The 15701-nt window shown below is 38.4% G+C and overlaps 1 protein-coding gene across 2 annotated transcripts in view; it reads left to right on the top strand.

Annotated features, from left to right (window-relative positions):
* The window catches only part of ZNF330 (zinc finger protein 330), a 36240-nt gene that overhangs the window by 8986 nt on the left and 11553 nt on the right, over positions 1–15701 (top strand). The window contains exons 1-2 of one of the 2 annotated variants that reach the window (XM_032246507.1): positions 13471–13687; positions 14934–15059. In XM_032246507.1, the coding sequence (XP_032102398.1) occupies positions 14940–15059 (120 nt within the window). In that variant the 5' untranslated portion in view covers positions 13471–13687; positions 14934–14939. Of the gene's footprint in view, positions 1–13470; positions 13688–14933; positions 15060–15701 lie in introns of those variants that run through there. The other variant, XM_032246508.1, reaches the window with a different exon arrangement.

The following is a 15701-nucleotide window of genomic DNA, read 5'->3' as shown; positions in this document are numbered from 1 at the left end:
TTCTCTCTTTTATTTAAATGTGTTCCTGGCCAGGCAGGGTGGCTCATGCCTGTAATCCAAGCACTTTGGGAGGCCGAGATGGGTGGTCACCTGAGGTCAGGAGTTCGAGTCCAGCCTGGCCAACATGGTGAAACCTCATCTCTATTAAAAATACAGAAAGGTGGTGGGCGTCTGTAATCTCAGCTACTGGGGAGGCTGAGGCAGGAGAATTGCTGGAACCTGGGAGGCAGAGGTTACAGTGAGCTGAGATTGCACCATTGCACTCCAGTCCCAGTGACAACAGCGAGACTCCATCTCAAAAATAAATAAATAAATAAATACATAAATAAATAAAAGCTTATTCCCAAATCAAAATACCAAGCTCTAAAAAATTTCCCTAGGCCACGAGGTCAAGAGATCGAGACCATCCTGGTCAGCATGGTGAAACCCCATCTCTACTAAAAATACAAAACATTAGCTGGGCATGGTGGCGTGTGCCTGTAATCCCAACTACTCAGGAGGCTGAGGCAGAAGAATTGCCTGAACCCAGGAGGCGGAGGTTGCAGTGAGCTGAGATCGTGCCATTGCACTCCAGCCTGGGTAACAAGAGCGAAACTCCGTCTCAAAAAAAAAAAAAAAATTTCCCTAGTCAAGGACCGGTCATAAAGTTTTCAAATGAGGATGTCAGAGGAAGAAAATATAACAGATAAATTAGATACAAGTAGATTCAAAATGTTATAGATGATAGTCAGAATGCATGCCGCCCCGCCCCCCCACCACGCCCCGCAAGTTGTATGATTGCCCTAATCCTGGAAACCTGTAACTGTATTATATGACCTGGCAAAGGGACTTTTCAGGTTGCATTAGTCAGGGTTCTTTAGAGGAACAGAACCAATAAGACACATGTATATATAAAAGTGAATTTATCTGGGATAATTGGCTTATATGATTACAAGGCAAAGTCCCCCAACAGGCTATCTGCAAGCTGGGAAGAGAGAAGCCAGTAAGTGGTTCAGATGGAGGCCGAAAGCCTCAAAACCAGAGAAGCCAATAGTGCAGCTTTTAGTCTGTGATTGAAGGTCTGAGAACTCCTGGGAAGCTTCTCGTGCAAGTACCAAAGGCAAAAGAACCTGTATCTGATGTCCAAAGACAGGAGGAGTGGAAGCAAACATCCAGCATGGTACAAAGAAGGAAGCCAGTAAATCTCACCTTCTTCTGCCTGCTTTATTCCAGCCATGCTGGCAGCCTGTTGGATGGTACTCACTCATATTGAGGGAGGGTCTTCCTCTCCCTGTCCATTACTCAAATGTCAATCTCCTCTGGCAACACCCTCACAGACACATTCAGAAACAATACCAGTTATCTGGACATTCTTCAATCCAATCAAGCCGTCACCCAAAATTAACTGTAACACAGGTTAATTAGAGATACATTAAAATAGGGAGATTATTCTGGATTATTTATGTGGGCCCAATCTAATTGCACAAGCCCTTAAAAGCAGAATGCTCTTTCTGGCTGGAATCAGAGAGAAGCAGAAGAAGGAAAAAAATCAGAGGGAGAGGGATTTGACCCCATGAGTCTGTTGCTGGAGGGGGCCAAATGGAAAGCAGAAGTAATGTGGGCAGCCTCTGAGAGCAAAAATCAGCCCCTGGATGACAGTCAGCACAGCAGCAAGAGCCTCAGTCCTCAACCACAAAGTACTGAATTGAACAATCCACCTATATGAATTGTGGTGAGGATTCTTCTCTACAGCGTCCAATAAGGAATGCAGCCTTCCTGACATCTTAATTTAGGCTTCGTGGAATCCAGAGAAGAAAAAGCCTACAGACTTTTTCTTCTGTAAGCTGTAAGATAAAAAAATTTGGGGTTGTTTTAAGCCATTAAATTTGTGGCGATTTGTTTGGACAGCATAGAAAACTAACATATAGAGATATGGATTCCAATCAGAAGTTCTATTTTTACCACTAAATGTTTCTATTTAGGGTAGCTTTTCCTCAACTTTTACTTTCTTTTTATCAGGAGGGTTTAGTCAATACAGGAGAAACCATTGCAGATATTTCAAGCAGGAAGGATTTAACACAACATGCTAGGCACTTTGTAAAAAGAAAACAAAAACAAGAGTTGAGGAAACAAAAGTCAGGACAACTGCCTCACAAAATACGGAAGTTTAAAGAACCACGGGAATCACCACTGATGATGTCAGTTACCTGTGGCATTACGATGAGTGATCCTCAGGAGAATGTCTGGAAGCCACTGGTGAAACTTCATTTCTGCAGTATTCCTGCCTTGCCCTGCAGGAAGCATAATAACGGCTTCTGCCTCTGTTCTACTTTCCAGATCTCATGTGACTGCCTCTCACTGGTAGAAACTAACTCAGATCCCAGGGTTCCAGCCCTTGTACTACAGAGAAGAACACAGAAGAAGAAATATGGCCCCGGGTGGCTGGCATATTCCCTTGACTTACTATTTCCATTGCATCAATACCCATAGGCAGAAAATTAAGTAAGGAAAAAAAAAGGCAAGAAAAGAAAAGGAACACCAGCCACCAAAGCACTTAGTGATTTCAGATTCAGACATTTACAAAGTGAAATTGCAAAAGAGTTTCAATTCTTCTTCGCAAGCCCAGTTCTACCTGGATGAGTGCCGTCACTCTAGGTGCCAGGATATTTTTTCTGTGTTTATACAGAAACATGGAATACTAGCAACTGTACCTTAATTCTTTCCTTTTCAGTTTTACTCTTTTTTACAAAGGAATGGAAAGTCTACAAAGGTTACTGAAAACTCCAAGTCAAGATAGCTAGTTTATAACTAAACAGGGTTAAGGTCTTTTGAAGTCTTTCTCATTTCCCAACTTACTGCCAAGTTCTACAAAGAGTCTGAGATTTGACACCCACTTGCAGACTAACAAGTTAGCCTGCTACTATTTTGTGGATACTGACAGCAGACAAAAGACCCTTGGGTCAGAGACAAAGGACTTAAGTACTCATGGAACAACAGTGGCCAGAGCAGATACTATACACACTATAGGTTTGCATCACAGTCAAGGAACAGGAAGTTTGAAGAATTAACTGTTTTTTTCAGCAAGTCAAATAAAGCCGGCTCTTTGGCTGGTAAGTTGCCTTACCTCAATCCTCAAGGTTGCTCATTGCAAATGTAAATCTCAGCAATGGCCCAGCTACAGGGCTTTGCATTCTCGGCATATCAGCAAGAATATACAGCTGAAGGTCCAAGGCAAATTGCGTCTCCCAACAACCACCAAGGAAGGGAGGACTGGGGGATATGCAGGCATTCACAGTTATAATTAATTGTATCTCATATTTACTACATGCAAAATAGTATGTTTAATATATATGTATGTACCATTCTATTTCTGAAATTTGTCTACAAGTCTGCATATTGTTATAGTTCACTTTTCACTACCATATGGCATTGCATTAGGTGACTATGTAACAGTTTATTAATCCATTCTTTTGCTGAACATTTGAGCTGATTCGCAGTGTTTTTCCATTATGCTACTATAAGTATTTTTGCATATATTTCCTGCTATCTATGTTTAGAAGCTTCCCTAGAGGATTTGATTAGGTGTGAAATTACTTGATTATTGAGGCTAAAAACAACTATGTATTTATTCACAATTTGTGTTTTCTTGTCTATGAATTCTCCATATCTTTTGGCCATTTTTTGATTGAGTTGCTTGTCTTTTTAAATTTAAGAGTTGATAATTTCATCATGGATTCACAGTTAAAACCAAATCTCTTAGTAATAGAAAGTAACATTCATAATTCCCCATCCACTCAAAATGGGGCGTATCTATAAAAAAACTCTAATTTCTTGAGGCCAGAAGTTTGAGACCCCTCAGGCAACATAGCAAGACTCCATCTCTAAAAGACAAAAAACGAACCCTATAATTTCTAATATTATTTTAATGGCAATATAATAAAAGCATCTTCCTTAAAGGGACCAAACAAGGATCCTCCCTACCATGGTTTCTACTAACTATTGCATTGGAACTCTTACTCACATCAATAAGGCAAGAAATTGAAGTAAGATATAAGGAGAGAGAAAGTAGAAAGAAAAGGGTCATTAGTCACAGGTGATATAATTGTCTACTTGTAAAAGCCAACATTATTTATGGAAAAGTTATTAGAAATGGTAAGATGAATCACATTTGTAGTGTTTTTTGTTTTGTTTTACTATTAGACAACTTCTGTGTGTATTTAATGATCTTTTATTGTGATCGCTCATGCTTGACTGGCTTTAGTCTGTGGATAATCTGGAGGGCTAGGCTGACAATTCTTTCCTCCTGTGAGCATTTTTATTTGCTTCTCATTGGAGTCAGGGAGCACCACACACCCGGGACCACTTTAGCTGCCTTCAGGGTTTCGGGTTGGAGCCTGAACCACTCATTAAGCTCCTTGAAGTGGTTGCTGGCAAGAGGCTTAGCTTTCTTTTTGTAATGCTGACGTTGATTTTGCCTTCAGACAACACACTCCTTACATGTTAGCTTACATTTAATGTGCTGGTTGCCGTTTCAGCTTCTTTCCAGGGGGAGGGTAGTGGTGATAAGAGATTTTTCTTACTTCCTATTAGCTCAGCAATCTGTAACAAATTATGTTTTATACAGGATCTAATTGCTTTGTATTGGAAGCAACTTTTAAAAAACACCTGTTTTTTATTTGGAACTATTGTTTTTTTAAAGGCCACCCCCCCCCGCCCACCTTACAGTTTGAAATTTCTTGTCTTGCGGACCGTCAAAAATCAAGATATGGCCAGCACTTCTGGTTTCCTACTTAATATCCATTTTTCCATTTCTTCCTAATAACAGAACCCCAAGTTTATTTATTCTGGGTTACAGTATCCAGGTAAAAAAAAAAACAAAAAAAAACTCCATTTGCCAGTCTTTCTGGCAGCTAGGCATGCTTATGTAACTCAATTCTGGTCAATTGTCTGAGGCCAGAGTCATTTGGTTGAAGTTTCAGGAAAACTTCTGGACAGAGGTTGACTTTGTTTTCGTTTGTCCTTTTGTCCTTTCTTCCCTTCCTCAATTTTCTTGCCTAAAAGGTTGGTTAACTGTGATTATGATTGAGAGCATGGTAAAAGAATCCCAAAGACTTCAGCAGTAAAGTTCTTGCATCACTGTCTTGGACTTCTTGTACATGAAAGAAAAACCAACATGTTGAATCCATTATTAATTAGATTTTCAGTTACAGGTAGTTTGATGCATTTTCCAACTGACATACTTGGTATCTGATTTTGATGTAATGTTTAATTGTTGTCTAAACATCTTTAAGTAGGTTTTAGAAGACAATCACAGTAGTAAATCACATTTATTTTATATGTTTGGTAATTTTGCTTTATTGTTGTTAACTATAGTAGCAGATGGTATTAGATGCACCTATGCTTGTTATTTCAAGAAAATCTTATTGAAGCTATAACTTGATCTCATTCTAAGAAAAATGAAAGTATAATTTAAGTCAATAATTATTATCTGATAGTAGTTATTTTTCATAATGAACACATTTTACACTCCCAGTTAGAAAATGATCTGATTCACTTTATAATAATGCCCTATTATTTCTTCCAAGTACAACCATGAATGTACTTTAATTCTTATCATAATGAGTCTATTTTAAAAGCACTGAGGAATATTTATACATTGTTTTTCCACTTGTTGCTAAGAAGGAAAGTAATAGAATCGACTATCCCTTAACTATTTCATTTATTTTAACTTACTTTGATTTTTTTTTTAGACATCTGGTAACTACTGTCATCCAGATGGCCATACTGGATAAAAATTACATTCTATATTCAAAATTAACAGTAAATGACTTTTCAGGTTTGGAAGATACAGCAGTTTGGCTTTGCTGTATAATCTTTACTGTCAATATTTTAATCAATTAAAAAAAAAAAAACTCATTCCAACCTCATTCTGTCCTCAGGCAGAGTTGTAATAATCATTCCTAAAGTGAAGGAAAGAATTTAATAGAAGAATATAATTTAATTAAAAGAAATTAATAGAAGAGGAAACTAAAAAAGTGGATGCTTTCTCCACTTTGTGTTGAGCCTTTGCAGGATAACCATGAACTACTCAGTCTGATTTAAATGTCTCACTTCAGTGCTTACAGAGTTCCAGGTGCTACCAAGACAACATCTCACTGAATAATCTGGAGGACCCACTGGAGACCATTAGATGACTGTCGGCTCAAGGAGCAGGCAGGAAGGACTGAAAGGTAATAGGAGGCTAAACCATGAGCAGGGGCCTGTGGGGCTCCAAGAGCCAAGTGGCAACAAGTGAAGGAACTTAGCACTTAAAGTTTCCCATGTGCCAGGCCCTGTGCTAAGTGTTTTATATGTATCATCATACTTAGTCTTCCCAGTAAACCTGAGAGGAAGGGACTTAGTAACAGCAGACCAAACACATCAAACTTTAAGGATATTCTTGAACCTCTTCAGGTTCCTCTTATTGTTGTTCTTATTCCACTGCAGAATACAGCAGTGAAAACCTTCAAATCAAACTAAACATATGCTTGAAGGTGGGCCTGTGGTTAGAAATTCCCTTGTGGTGTTTATCTTTACTTTTTCCCATCCTATGAAGATACAAAGGCAACACGGGGAACTATTCCTACTAGCTTCTGTGTGGCAAGATTTTTTTCTAATCTTGTTTTTACACTGAGGCTATTGTCCACTGTGGACTCCCAGCTTTATGCAAGAGTCTTCAACCCAGCTTCCTACTCTTCTTGGCCACAGAGCCTCTGTCTCCAGTTGTACTAGTCCATTCTCACACTGCTATAAAGAACTACCTGAGACTGGGTAATTTATAAAGAAAAGAGGTTTAATTGACTCACAATTCCACAGGCTATACAGGGTACCTCAGGAAACATACAATCATGGCAGAGGGACAAAAGGAAAGCAGGCACAATCTTCACATGGTGGAGAAGGAGAGAGAGAGAGAGAGAATGAAAGGGCAAGTGCTACACACTTTTAAATGATCAGATCTCAAGAGAACTCACTCACTATCATGAGAACAGCAAGGGGGAAATCCACCCCCATGATCCAATCACCTTCCTCCAGTTCCTTCCTCCAACATAGAGAATTACAATTCGACATGGGATTTGGGTGAGGATACAGAGCTAAGCTTGTATATTACCTAAGCTTGTACGCTTGTATATTACCAGTGTACAAATTTCTAAGTATAATCCAAGTTCTAGTTCACTGAGGATTTTCAGAGGGTCCCAGCCAATTGCCAGCTCCAGTGTTTGCTTACTGTGTGGATTCCTACTTTCTCAGTCCTTCTGGTCTCCTTGAACTGGTATCACTTTCCTGCCAGTTTAGTCATGCACTGGAAAAATTCTTTGATCTGTTTGCCTTTGTTTTGCCTTATCCGGTGTTGTGTGTGCTCTATTGTCACAGAATTTCTCCAGACATCTTACCAGAAATAGTGATCTGGACTTTATTGAGGAAATGTACTTGACAGATAATTTGGAGGTCGTATTACAAAGGCTTAGTAATTAGATTGATAGGTTAGAGAGATGAAAGTGTCTGGATTGACTCTCAGATTTCTGGCTTCAACAGATGAATTAGTGCCTTTGTTCACTGAGTTAAGACACCAAGAAAGAGGCATCAGTTTTGGGGGAAAGATGATGAATTCAGTTTTGAAAACACAATTCATCAACAGATAAAACTAATTTTCAGCTTTCTAATTGTAAAGTGGAGATAATATGTGCTTTACAATATAATTTTTATTGATATTAAATATAATAATGAATGTGAAAACCTTAGTAATCTATAAAGGGCTATGCAGGTATTTGAAACTTAGAAATCCTTGCCCTATCCCCAAAGCTCATTGATCAAAAGAGGTACTTAGAGTCTTCCTTATGATACATAGGTCCAGTGGATAATAGGGTGTGATAACCTGGAAAAAAAGGAGAAATAAGTTGCTAGACAGTTATGAGTGCTATAAGGTTTTCCCAAAATATACAAACTATTTGTTAAAGGATCATTTATCAGCCCAGCTAAAACATGTGATGCTTTAAAAGTACTGAGCCAGGCGTGTTGGCAGGTGCCTGTAATCCCAGCTACTCAGGAGGCTGAGGCAGGAGAATCGCTTGGACCCAGGAGGCAGAGGTTTCAGGGAGCCAAGATCATGGTGAAATCTATTATGTAGTGATTTTATGAACCACAATTATTATTTGTGGAATGCACAAAAAATGGACAACATAGGCGTCTGGATGTAGGAAGTACTTTCATGACCTAGAATTTTTTAAACATTTTATTGTGGCAAGAATGCTTAACAGAAGGTCTGCACTCTAAACAGATTTTTAAGTGCACAGCACAGTACTGTTATCTCTAGGCAAAATGCTGTAGATCTCTAGAACTTATTTACCTTGCATTATTGAACTTTTTTGCCACTTGATTGGCACCTCTCCATTTCCCCGCTACTCCCAGATCCTGGAAACCACCATCTACTCTCTGCTTGTATGAGTTTGACTATTTTGGATACTCACATATAAGTGGAATCTTGCAGTATTTGTCCTGTGTCTGGCTTTTTCCCCTAGCATAATGTCCTTAAGCCTTCTTTAGGTTGTTGTGTATGACAGGAATTCCTTCTTCTAATAGAAAGAAGAAACTCCTCCTTTGTAGAGGCTGAATATTCCATTATATATATACACATGTATACACACACACACACACACCCCAGATAACATTAGAAAAGGAATTTTTATTTGCAGATACAAACAAACTTTAATTCCTGAAAGGAAGCCAAACTGGGATACATTTAAATGGGCAGGTTAAAGAGTTCTATATTCCAGAGCTTTCTAAAATGTCCTGGGACATTTGTTTGCTGCCAATAGGTCACAAGTGTGACTGGACCTGAGTCATCGCCCAGAAACGAAAAAAATCCTCTTGAATCTAAGAACAATATGTAGGAGAAGTGCCTGTCAAGTAAAGAAAACTTTCCAGAAAGATAAATGAATAAAGATTTTACCTTTCCACAAAAAGAAAAAAAATAAATAAAAAGGGGAAGACAATTTCCGGGTCACCTTTGACAACAAAAAGATCTGTCCTATTTTTCCCTGTGTGCCCTATAAGTATTACTTTCTATTTATGCTACAGCAAGTAGATGTTTGGGAAGAGCTGCTATAGATGGTTTATTTTAAGGCTTTCATCTAGATTTTCCTGCCTCTATTTTAATATTTCTTTTAAAACCTTGTAGCAAAATGCAACATGCATAAATTACATGAATTATATTACAGATTGATGAAGGGTCACAGACTGAACACAGTCATCCTAAGTAGGATATTTTCAATACTCTTTCTCTAGAAACTCTCCTTGTGAGCCTTTGAAGTCACTACCTTCACCCAAAGGTAACCCCTATCCTGACTTCTAATCTGATTAATTTTGAGTGTATTTAAACTTTATTTAATAAAGTCATGGTGTTCTTTTTTTTCATTGTGAAATTTATTTGCTTAACATTATTTTAGTGACATTCATCCATATTGTTATGTGAGATTGTAGTTTGTCCACTCTTGTTAGTATATAATGTTTTTATTATATGAATATGTCACAATTCATTTATTCATTCTCTTGTTAAAGGATAATTGGGTTGTTTATGGCTTTGGAGATATGGTAATTTGTGCTACTATAAACGTTATTTTACATGTATTTTATTTTTATTTCATTTTATTTTTGAGATAGAGTTTTGCTCTTGTTGCCCAGGCCGGAGTGCAATGGCATGATCTCAGCTCACTGCAAGCTCAGCCTCCTGGATTCAAGTGATTCTCTTGCCTCAGCCTCTCAAGTAGCTGGGGTTACAGGCACCTGCCACCACACCCAGCTAATTTTTGTATTTTTAGTAGAGACAGATTTTACCATGCTGGCCAGGCTAGTCTTGAACTCCTGACCCGCCCATCTTGGCCTCCCAAAGTGCTGGGATTACAGGCATGAGTCACCATGCCTGGCCTATTTTACATATATTTTAGTAAATACAGGTATGCATTTTGGAGATATATGTATATCCTTTAACACATGCTGCTAAATAATTTTCAAAGTGGCAGTCCATTTACATCCCCCAATACTGGATGACAGTTCCAGTTACTCCACAGTCTTCCTGCAAGTGTCTCCAACCCAGCTTCCTACTTTTCTTGAATAAACAATAAACAATACCAGAGACCAGTAAACACATGCTCACTAGTATTGCCAGTCTTTTAATCTTAGCCATTCTGGTGGATGTTGAGGATTATTGATACGTATGTTTTAAAATTAGTATTGCTCTGAAAACTAAAAGTATGGCTAACACTCCACATCATCCATCTTTCTTCCCTCTCCAGAGGTAACCATAATCTGAAGTTAATATCATTTCCAGGCATCTTTTGTTACTTTTAAAAGGTTTGTATATATATATCTGTAAATAATGTATACAACTGACTTTTGCTTTACAATTTTACATATATGGCATTCCAATTTGATTTTTCTTTCACCAATATCTCCCCCAAATTTAAGAATTAGTCCATATTGATACTTGTAAAGTCTATGAATTTTAATTGCTGTGTAGATAACATGCAATTTATTCCTTTTCCTAATAACAGTTGCTTAAAATTTTTTGGCTGTTAAACTGTGCTATTGTATCATTGTATATTTGTGCACAAGTTTCTTATAGTAGAGACCTAGAAGTGCAATGGTTGAATCTTTGGTTTTGCACATATTTACGTTTGCTTAACATTGCCATGTGGTTCTTCAAAACAGATTTATCATTTATACTTCCAGTAGAATAGCTTAAAATTTGTTTTTCCACCTTTCATCAATATTTTGATCTTCCAGGCTTTTACAGCATGGACAGCCTTATGGGTGTCATTTATTCTGTATATAAATCTTTTGTCAGTTACATTTTTACTTAATTTTTAATGTCTTTAGTCATCCTAAATTTTTTTTTTTTTTTTTTTTTTTTTTTTTTTTGAGACAGAATCTTGCTCCATCGTCAGGCTGGAGTGCAGTGGTGTGATCTCGGCTCACTGCAGCCTCCGCCTCCCGGGTTCAAGCAATACTCCTGCCTCAGCCTCCTGAGTAGCTGGGACTACAGGTGCCCACCATCACGCCCATCTAATTTTTGTATTTTTAGTAGATACGGGGTTTCACCATGTTGGCCAGGATGGTCTTGATCTCTTGACCTTATGATCTGCCTGCCTTGGCCTCCCAAAGTGCTGGGATCATCCCGAAGTTTTATTAAATTCATTGTTCATTAAATTTTTTTGGGTTCTTTTTTGTGTGTGTCTTATGAAATCATTTTATCATAAAGGCATTCTCCTATATTTTCTTATAATGGCTTTCTTTTTTTTTTTTTTTTTTTTTTTTTTTTTTTTTTAATGGCTTTTTTTTTTTTTTTTTTTTGTATATTTAGGTCTTTCCATCTGGAACTTATTTTATATGTGCTGTTAATAGAGATCTAATTTTATCTTTCTCCATATGGATCGCCAAAAGTCTTTGCCTCATTTATTGACTAATGCCTGTCTTCTTACTGATGCTAATGCAACCAGTACCATTTACCCAAATGTATGTGAGTCTGTATCTAGGCTTTCTATTCAGTTATATTTGTCTATTTGCTAACACCTGACACTATGCAATATTGTTTTAATTACTAAATCTTTATAATAAATAATAGTATCCTTCTGCTTGTATAACTAAAATGGTTTGGGCTTTTCATGGATCTTTAATTGTTCCTATAAATTTTAGAGAGCAATTAATCAAATCCATTAAAAAATCTATATTAAGATTTGATTTGAATTGCATTGAATTCACAGAATATTTCAGTTGCTTGTAATTTTTGTATCCCAAATTGCTTATTATAATTATGTTGTTTTAAATAGACAATGTTTTAGATTTATCCTATTTATTAAATAAATGGATTACTATGACTTTTTGTATCCCCTTCTGCCTTTTAAATTCTGTTTTCATCTTGTGAAGTCTACCCTTTGGAATTTTTTCACTGAGTATCTGTGAATAGCAAAGCTTCTTTGTCTTTGAAAGAATATTTATTTAGCCATCATTCTTAGTAGTCAATACTGGCAGGCACTACCCAGATCTCTCTTTCTCAATGAAAGACTTATTTCCTGAGCTGCTGAGAGTACAGCAAGCCAACACAATTCAGCTCTTGGCCCTCTTCAGGAGTCCTCTAAACCAAGGTAGCACTCTTCCCCTTTGGCAGTGCCATCCAGGACTAAATATCATGGGTGTATAACGGCCCAGCCCACAATACCTAACTCAAGACAACGCTGAAGGGATATCCCAGATTCAAAGACGAGGCCTTCACTGAGACTTCACCACAGGTCTATTCACCTTCCCTCTATTCAATCATCGTGCTTCCATTCTTCTGCAGATGTTCCCCAAAGCATTCCCTAACATACTCACAATACTCTTCTCTGACTTAGAATATGTTTCCTGGGGAAGCCAACCTAAGACAGTTGGTGTCACGAGTGGTCAAAGATGGGATTTATAATTTATAATTTGAATCACAGGCCACGTAACTATCAATGAGGACCCTCCCCTCCCACCCTCAGTGGTAGGTGTAGAACATACAGACCTTGGCACAAGGTAACAGTGCAGTAGTTAAAACTTTCATCAGTAATGAACTTGGGTGGTATTCTAACGTAAGTATAGTGGTTAATATAAGGTTAGATACTAGTGGGTAAAATGCATCAGGCGTGTGAGAACTATGAAGGAAACAGTAACCTTAAGGACAGTGGCATTGACTGTTATTGCTAAGTAAAATTGGTTCTTTGAAAACAGCAAAAAGCTGAGAGTGGGTCTAATAGTAAATTCCAGAAGCCCTCTTTGGTAGCAAATAAAGAACCTTTTATCTCCTGCAGTGGGAGATCAGAAAAAGCTGAGGAAAAGGCCCAGTACTGAATCCTAAGTGTGGCAGAGCTCAAAGAGATTAAGCAGGAAACCCAGCTCAGTCGGCTACACAAAGGTCAAGGTGTTGGATCAGAAGGAGATTCTGATGCCGGGGAAGGATCATCAGGTTTCAGTTAAAAACAGGCAGAGCACACAGTAGAGGCAAAGAATGTGGGATGACTTGTTCACAAAGGAATGGAATCCAAAGGGCATAGCAGAAATAAGAGACGGAGGAGGCCAGTACGAAAGTTCTTCAGGCAATGGAAGGCACAGCTTGCGCAGCAACCAAGAAAAGGTGGGATGTGAAGCCAGAAGATTTAGGGGAGGAAAGGTTTCCAACAGAAGGAAGCATGAATTTGCCGTTTGAGTCAATTGATTCAGTACCAAGTCTGGGAGTTCATTGTCCTCTTCCTTTTATATTTCTCCTTTTTCTAAAAAAGTAAAACTGAGGGGTCCTTCCCTATTTTCCTTCGCATTCCCTTCCTTTTCTTGCAGATCTTGTTCCCAGGCATGGGGGGGCACCGGCCCCCGCAGGAGTGGGCGGGACAGGGGCGGAGCGAAAAAAGTGGGCGGGCCCTTTCCTGTGACGTCCGCCGTAAGGACGCTACTGTCGTAAAAGGACGTCCGGTCAGTCTCCTAGTGCCCGAAACTGGCTGTCAGCTTCTCTTGGTCTTAGTAGCTTCTTTCCCGGAGTCGTGGTCCACGAGTTGGATTTACTGCTGTCGCGAGCGGGCCTCACGCCATTGCCTGTCCCTCGGCCCCCTGAGTGAGTTCGGCCTCCCCGCCCAACTGAGCGAGGTCGGCCCGGAGCACGCTCGAGGTAGGGTGTTCCACGGGAGGGTGACGGTTGCGGGTCCCCGAGCCGCGTGGCGCCTTCGCCGCCGCGGCTCCCCTGGACGCCCCTTGGTCCCACTGGGTCCTTCAGCTCCAGGCTGGACTCCTAGAGCCGCAGTGTCCCGTGCCTGTTTCCTCACTTGATGACACGCGCAGTGTCCGCAAGAAGTTGAAGTATTACCGGAAAAGGTCTGGAACCCCATATAAGGCTGAGAAGAATCATTCTTTTGAGCGTGTAGAATAAACTGGAGGAAAAACAAACAAACAAACAGAGATTTAACTTTATCAGAGGATTCAAAGGACATCCCTGGAGGACGGAGAAAGTTCATCCGCATGATCGCCTCCTGATTATTTTCTGAGGTTCTTTGGCCAGGGCAGCACGCCCTCTGGATTTTGTCATTTTGCATATTGGAACGCCGACTTAGTGGTTTGGGCGTTACGTTACCGAAGTAACCACCTATTAAATCTCCTGGCTATTTTTGAGTTGCTACCTTACTGCTTACCACCTGGTTTTTTGATTGAGCATTCAGTTCAGAAAACTTCAGTTTAGAAAAATCTTGTATTTCAACTAAATGATGAAAGTTAAACATACTCTTAAACGTAAATTTGAACCCCATTAAAATTATATGCTCACTCCATGTAGAGAGAAGGAAGAACATTTGTCAGAGTCAAAGCAATAATACCTTGAATATCTTAAGAATGTTTTGACTTTGTAATTAATAGTGTTATTTGTTGACTGTTAGATGTTTTGTTTACATATTACATAGAAAAAATTAGACTTGTTATACTTCAGGTGTTGGCAGCGTCAGATTATCTGAATGATGGTCAGCGTCAGCTCAAGTGATATAAACTGGGTAAATAATGATCTTTTTAATGATTTTCTTTGTTACTGATACATCATTCATTTGTTTTAATGAAGTGCAGAATACTTTATCATTGGAGAAACTTTTCGCTTAGAGGGAAAAGAAAACTAGTTTGTCTTTTAGGGTAAATTTTTTTGACGTTTACGTTTTTAGAATTGTTAGTGCAAATAAATGCCTTGTTTTAAGTGTTGTCCGCTTCATTTGGAATAAGTGCTTAACGTTTCATGAGGCTTAGAATGTGGTTAACAAAATGATAGAGTTTAACATTTAACAAGAATAAGAATACTTTGTTATACTGTTTCTTAATTTATTAAAATAGTAAATGTAGTCAGTCAATTATATCTTTTCTGTTCTTTTGTGTCAAAATAGGGGAAAATGCCTAAAAAAAAGACTGGTGCGAGGAAGAAGGCTGAGAACCGCCGAGAACGTGAAAAACAACTAAGAGCATCAAGAAGCACTATAGATTTAGCTAAACATCCATGTAATGCTTCGATGGTAACAGCTCCTTTTGATATCAGTTGATAGCGGAAAAAACCATATACTATATTATCTGAAGTACGCCTGAATAAAATTTTAGTGAATACAGTGTTTTTGCATTTATTTTGTTACTGAATTTGAAATCTCTGGCACGTCCATTGATTTCACTGAGTAGCAGTGATTCTTGTTAGATTTTATATTATTTATAAAACCTAGCATATTACTTCACATACTGTTGGTGATAAAGGTAGATATTGGACAAGAATAGATAATAGAAACTGTTACATTTTCCAGGTTCTTTGATGCCTTAATTTGTCTCAGTTGAGTGTTCATCATATTTTCTTAGCAATTCTTTCATTTCTCTTCTTTCAACTTCCTACTTAACATCTGTTCGCTTCCTGTTCTATTACCTTATCTTCCTGTGCTAACTGGATTAGTTGTGATAATTTCTGGGCTGCTTTGAATGGTAAAATATGTGAAAAAACTAACAATTATGTCATTGTTACCGCTTGCCTTTCATTGACTCTTTCTCTGAGTTACCCTAGTTCTCCCTATTTTCACTCCCCTCTTTGATTTTCTTTTCCCACTGTTCCTTTTTTTCTCCTCCTTTTGTTTTGTCAAACATGTATGAATTGTTTAATGTAGCTTAATTTAGCAAAT

This window comes from Sapajus apella, unplaced genomic scaffold (genome assembly GCF_009761245.1).
Source record: "Sapajus apella isolate SASKATOON/1434 unplaced genomic scaffold, GSC_monkey_1.0 scaffold61, whole genome shotgun sequence".
Taxonomy (NCBI): Eukaryota; Metazoa; Chordata; class Mammalia; order Primates; family Cebidae; genus Sapajus; species Sapajus apella.
This window is presented reverse-complemented; position numbering and strand designations above follow the sequence as displayed.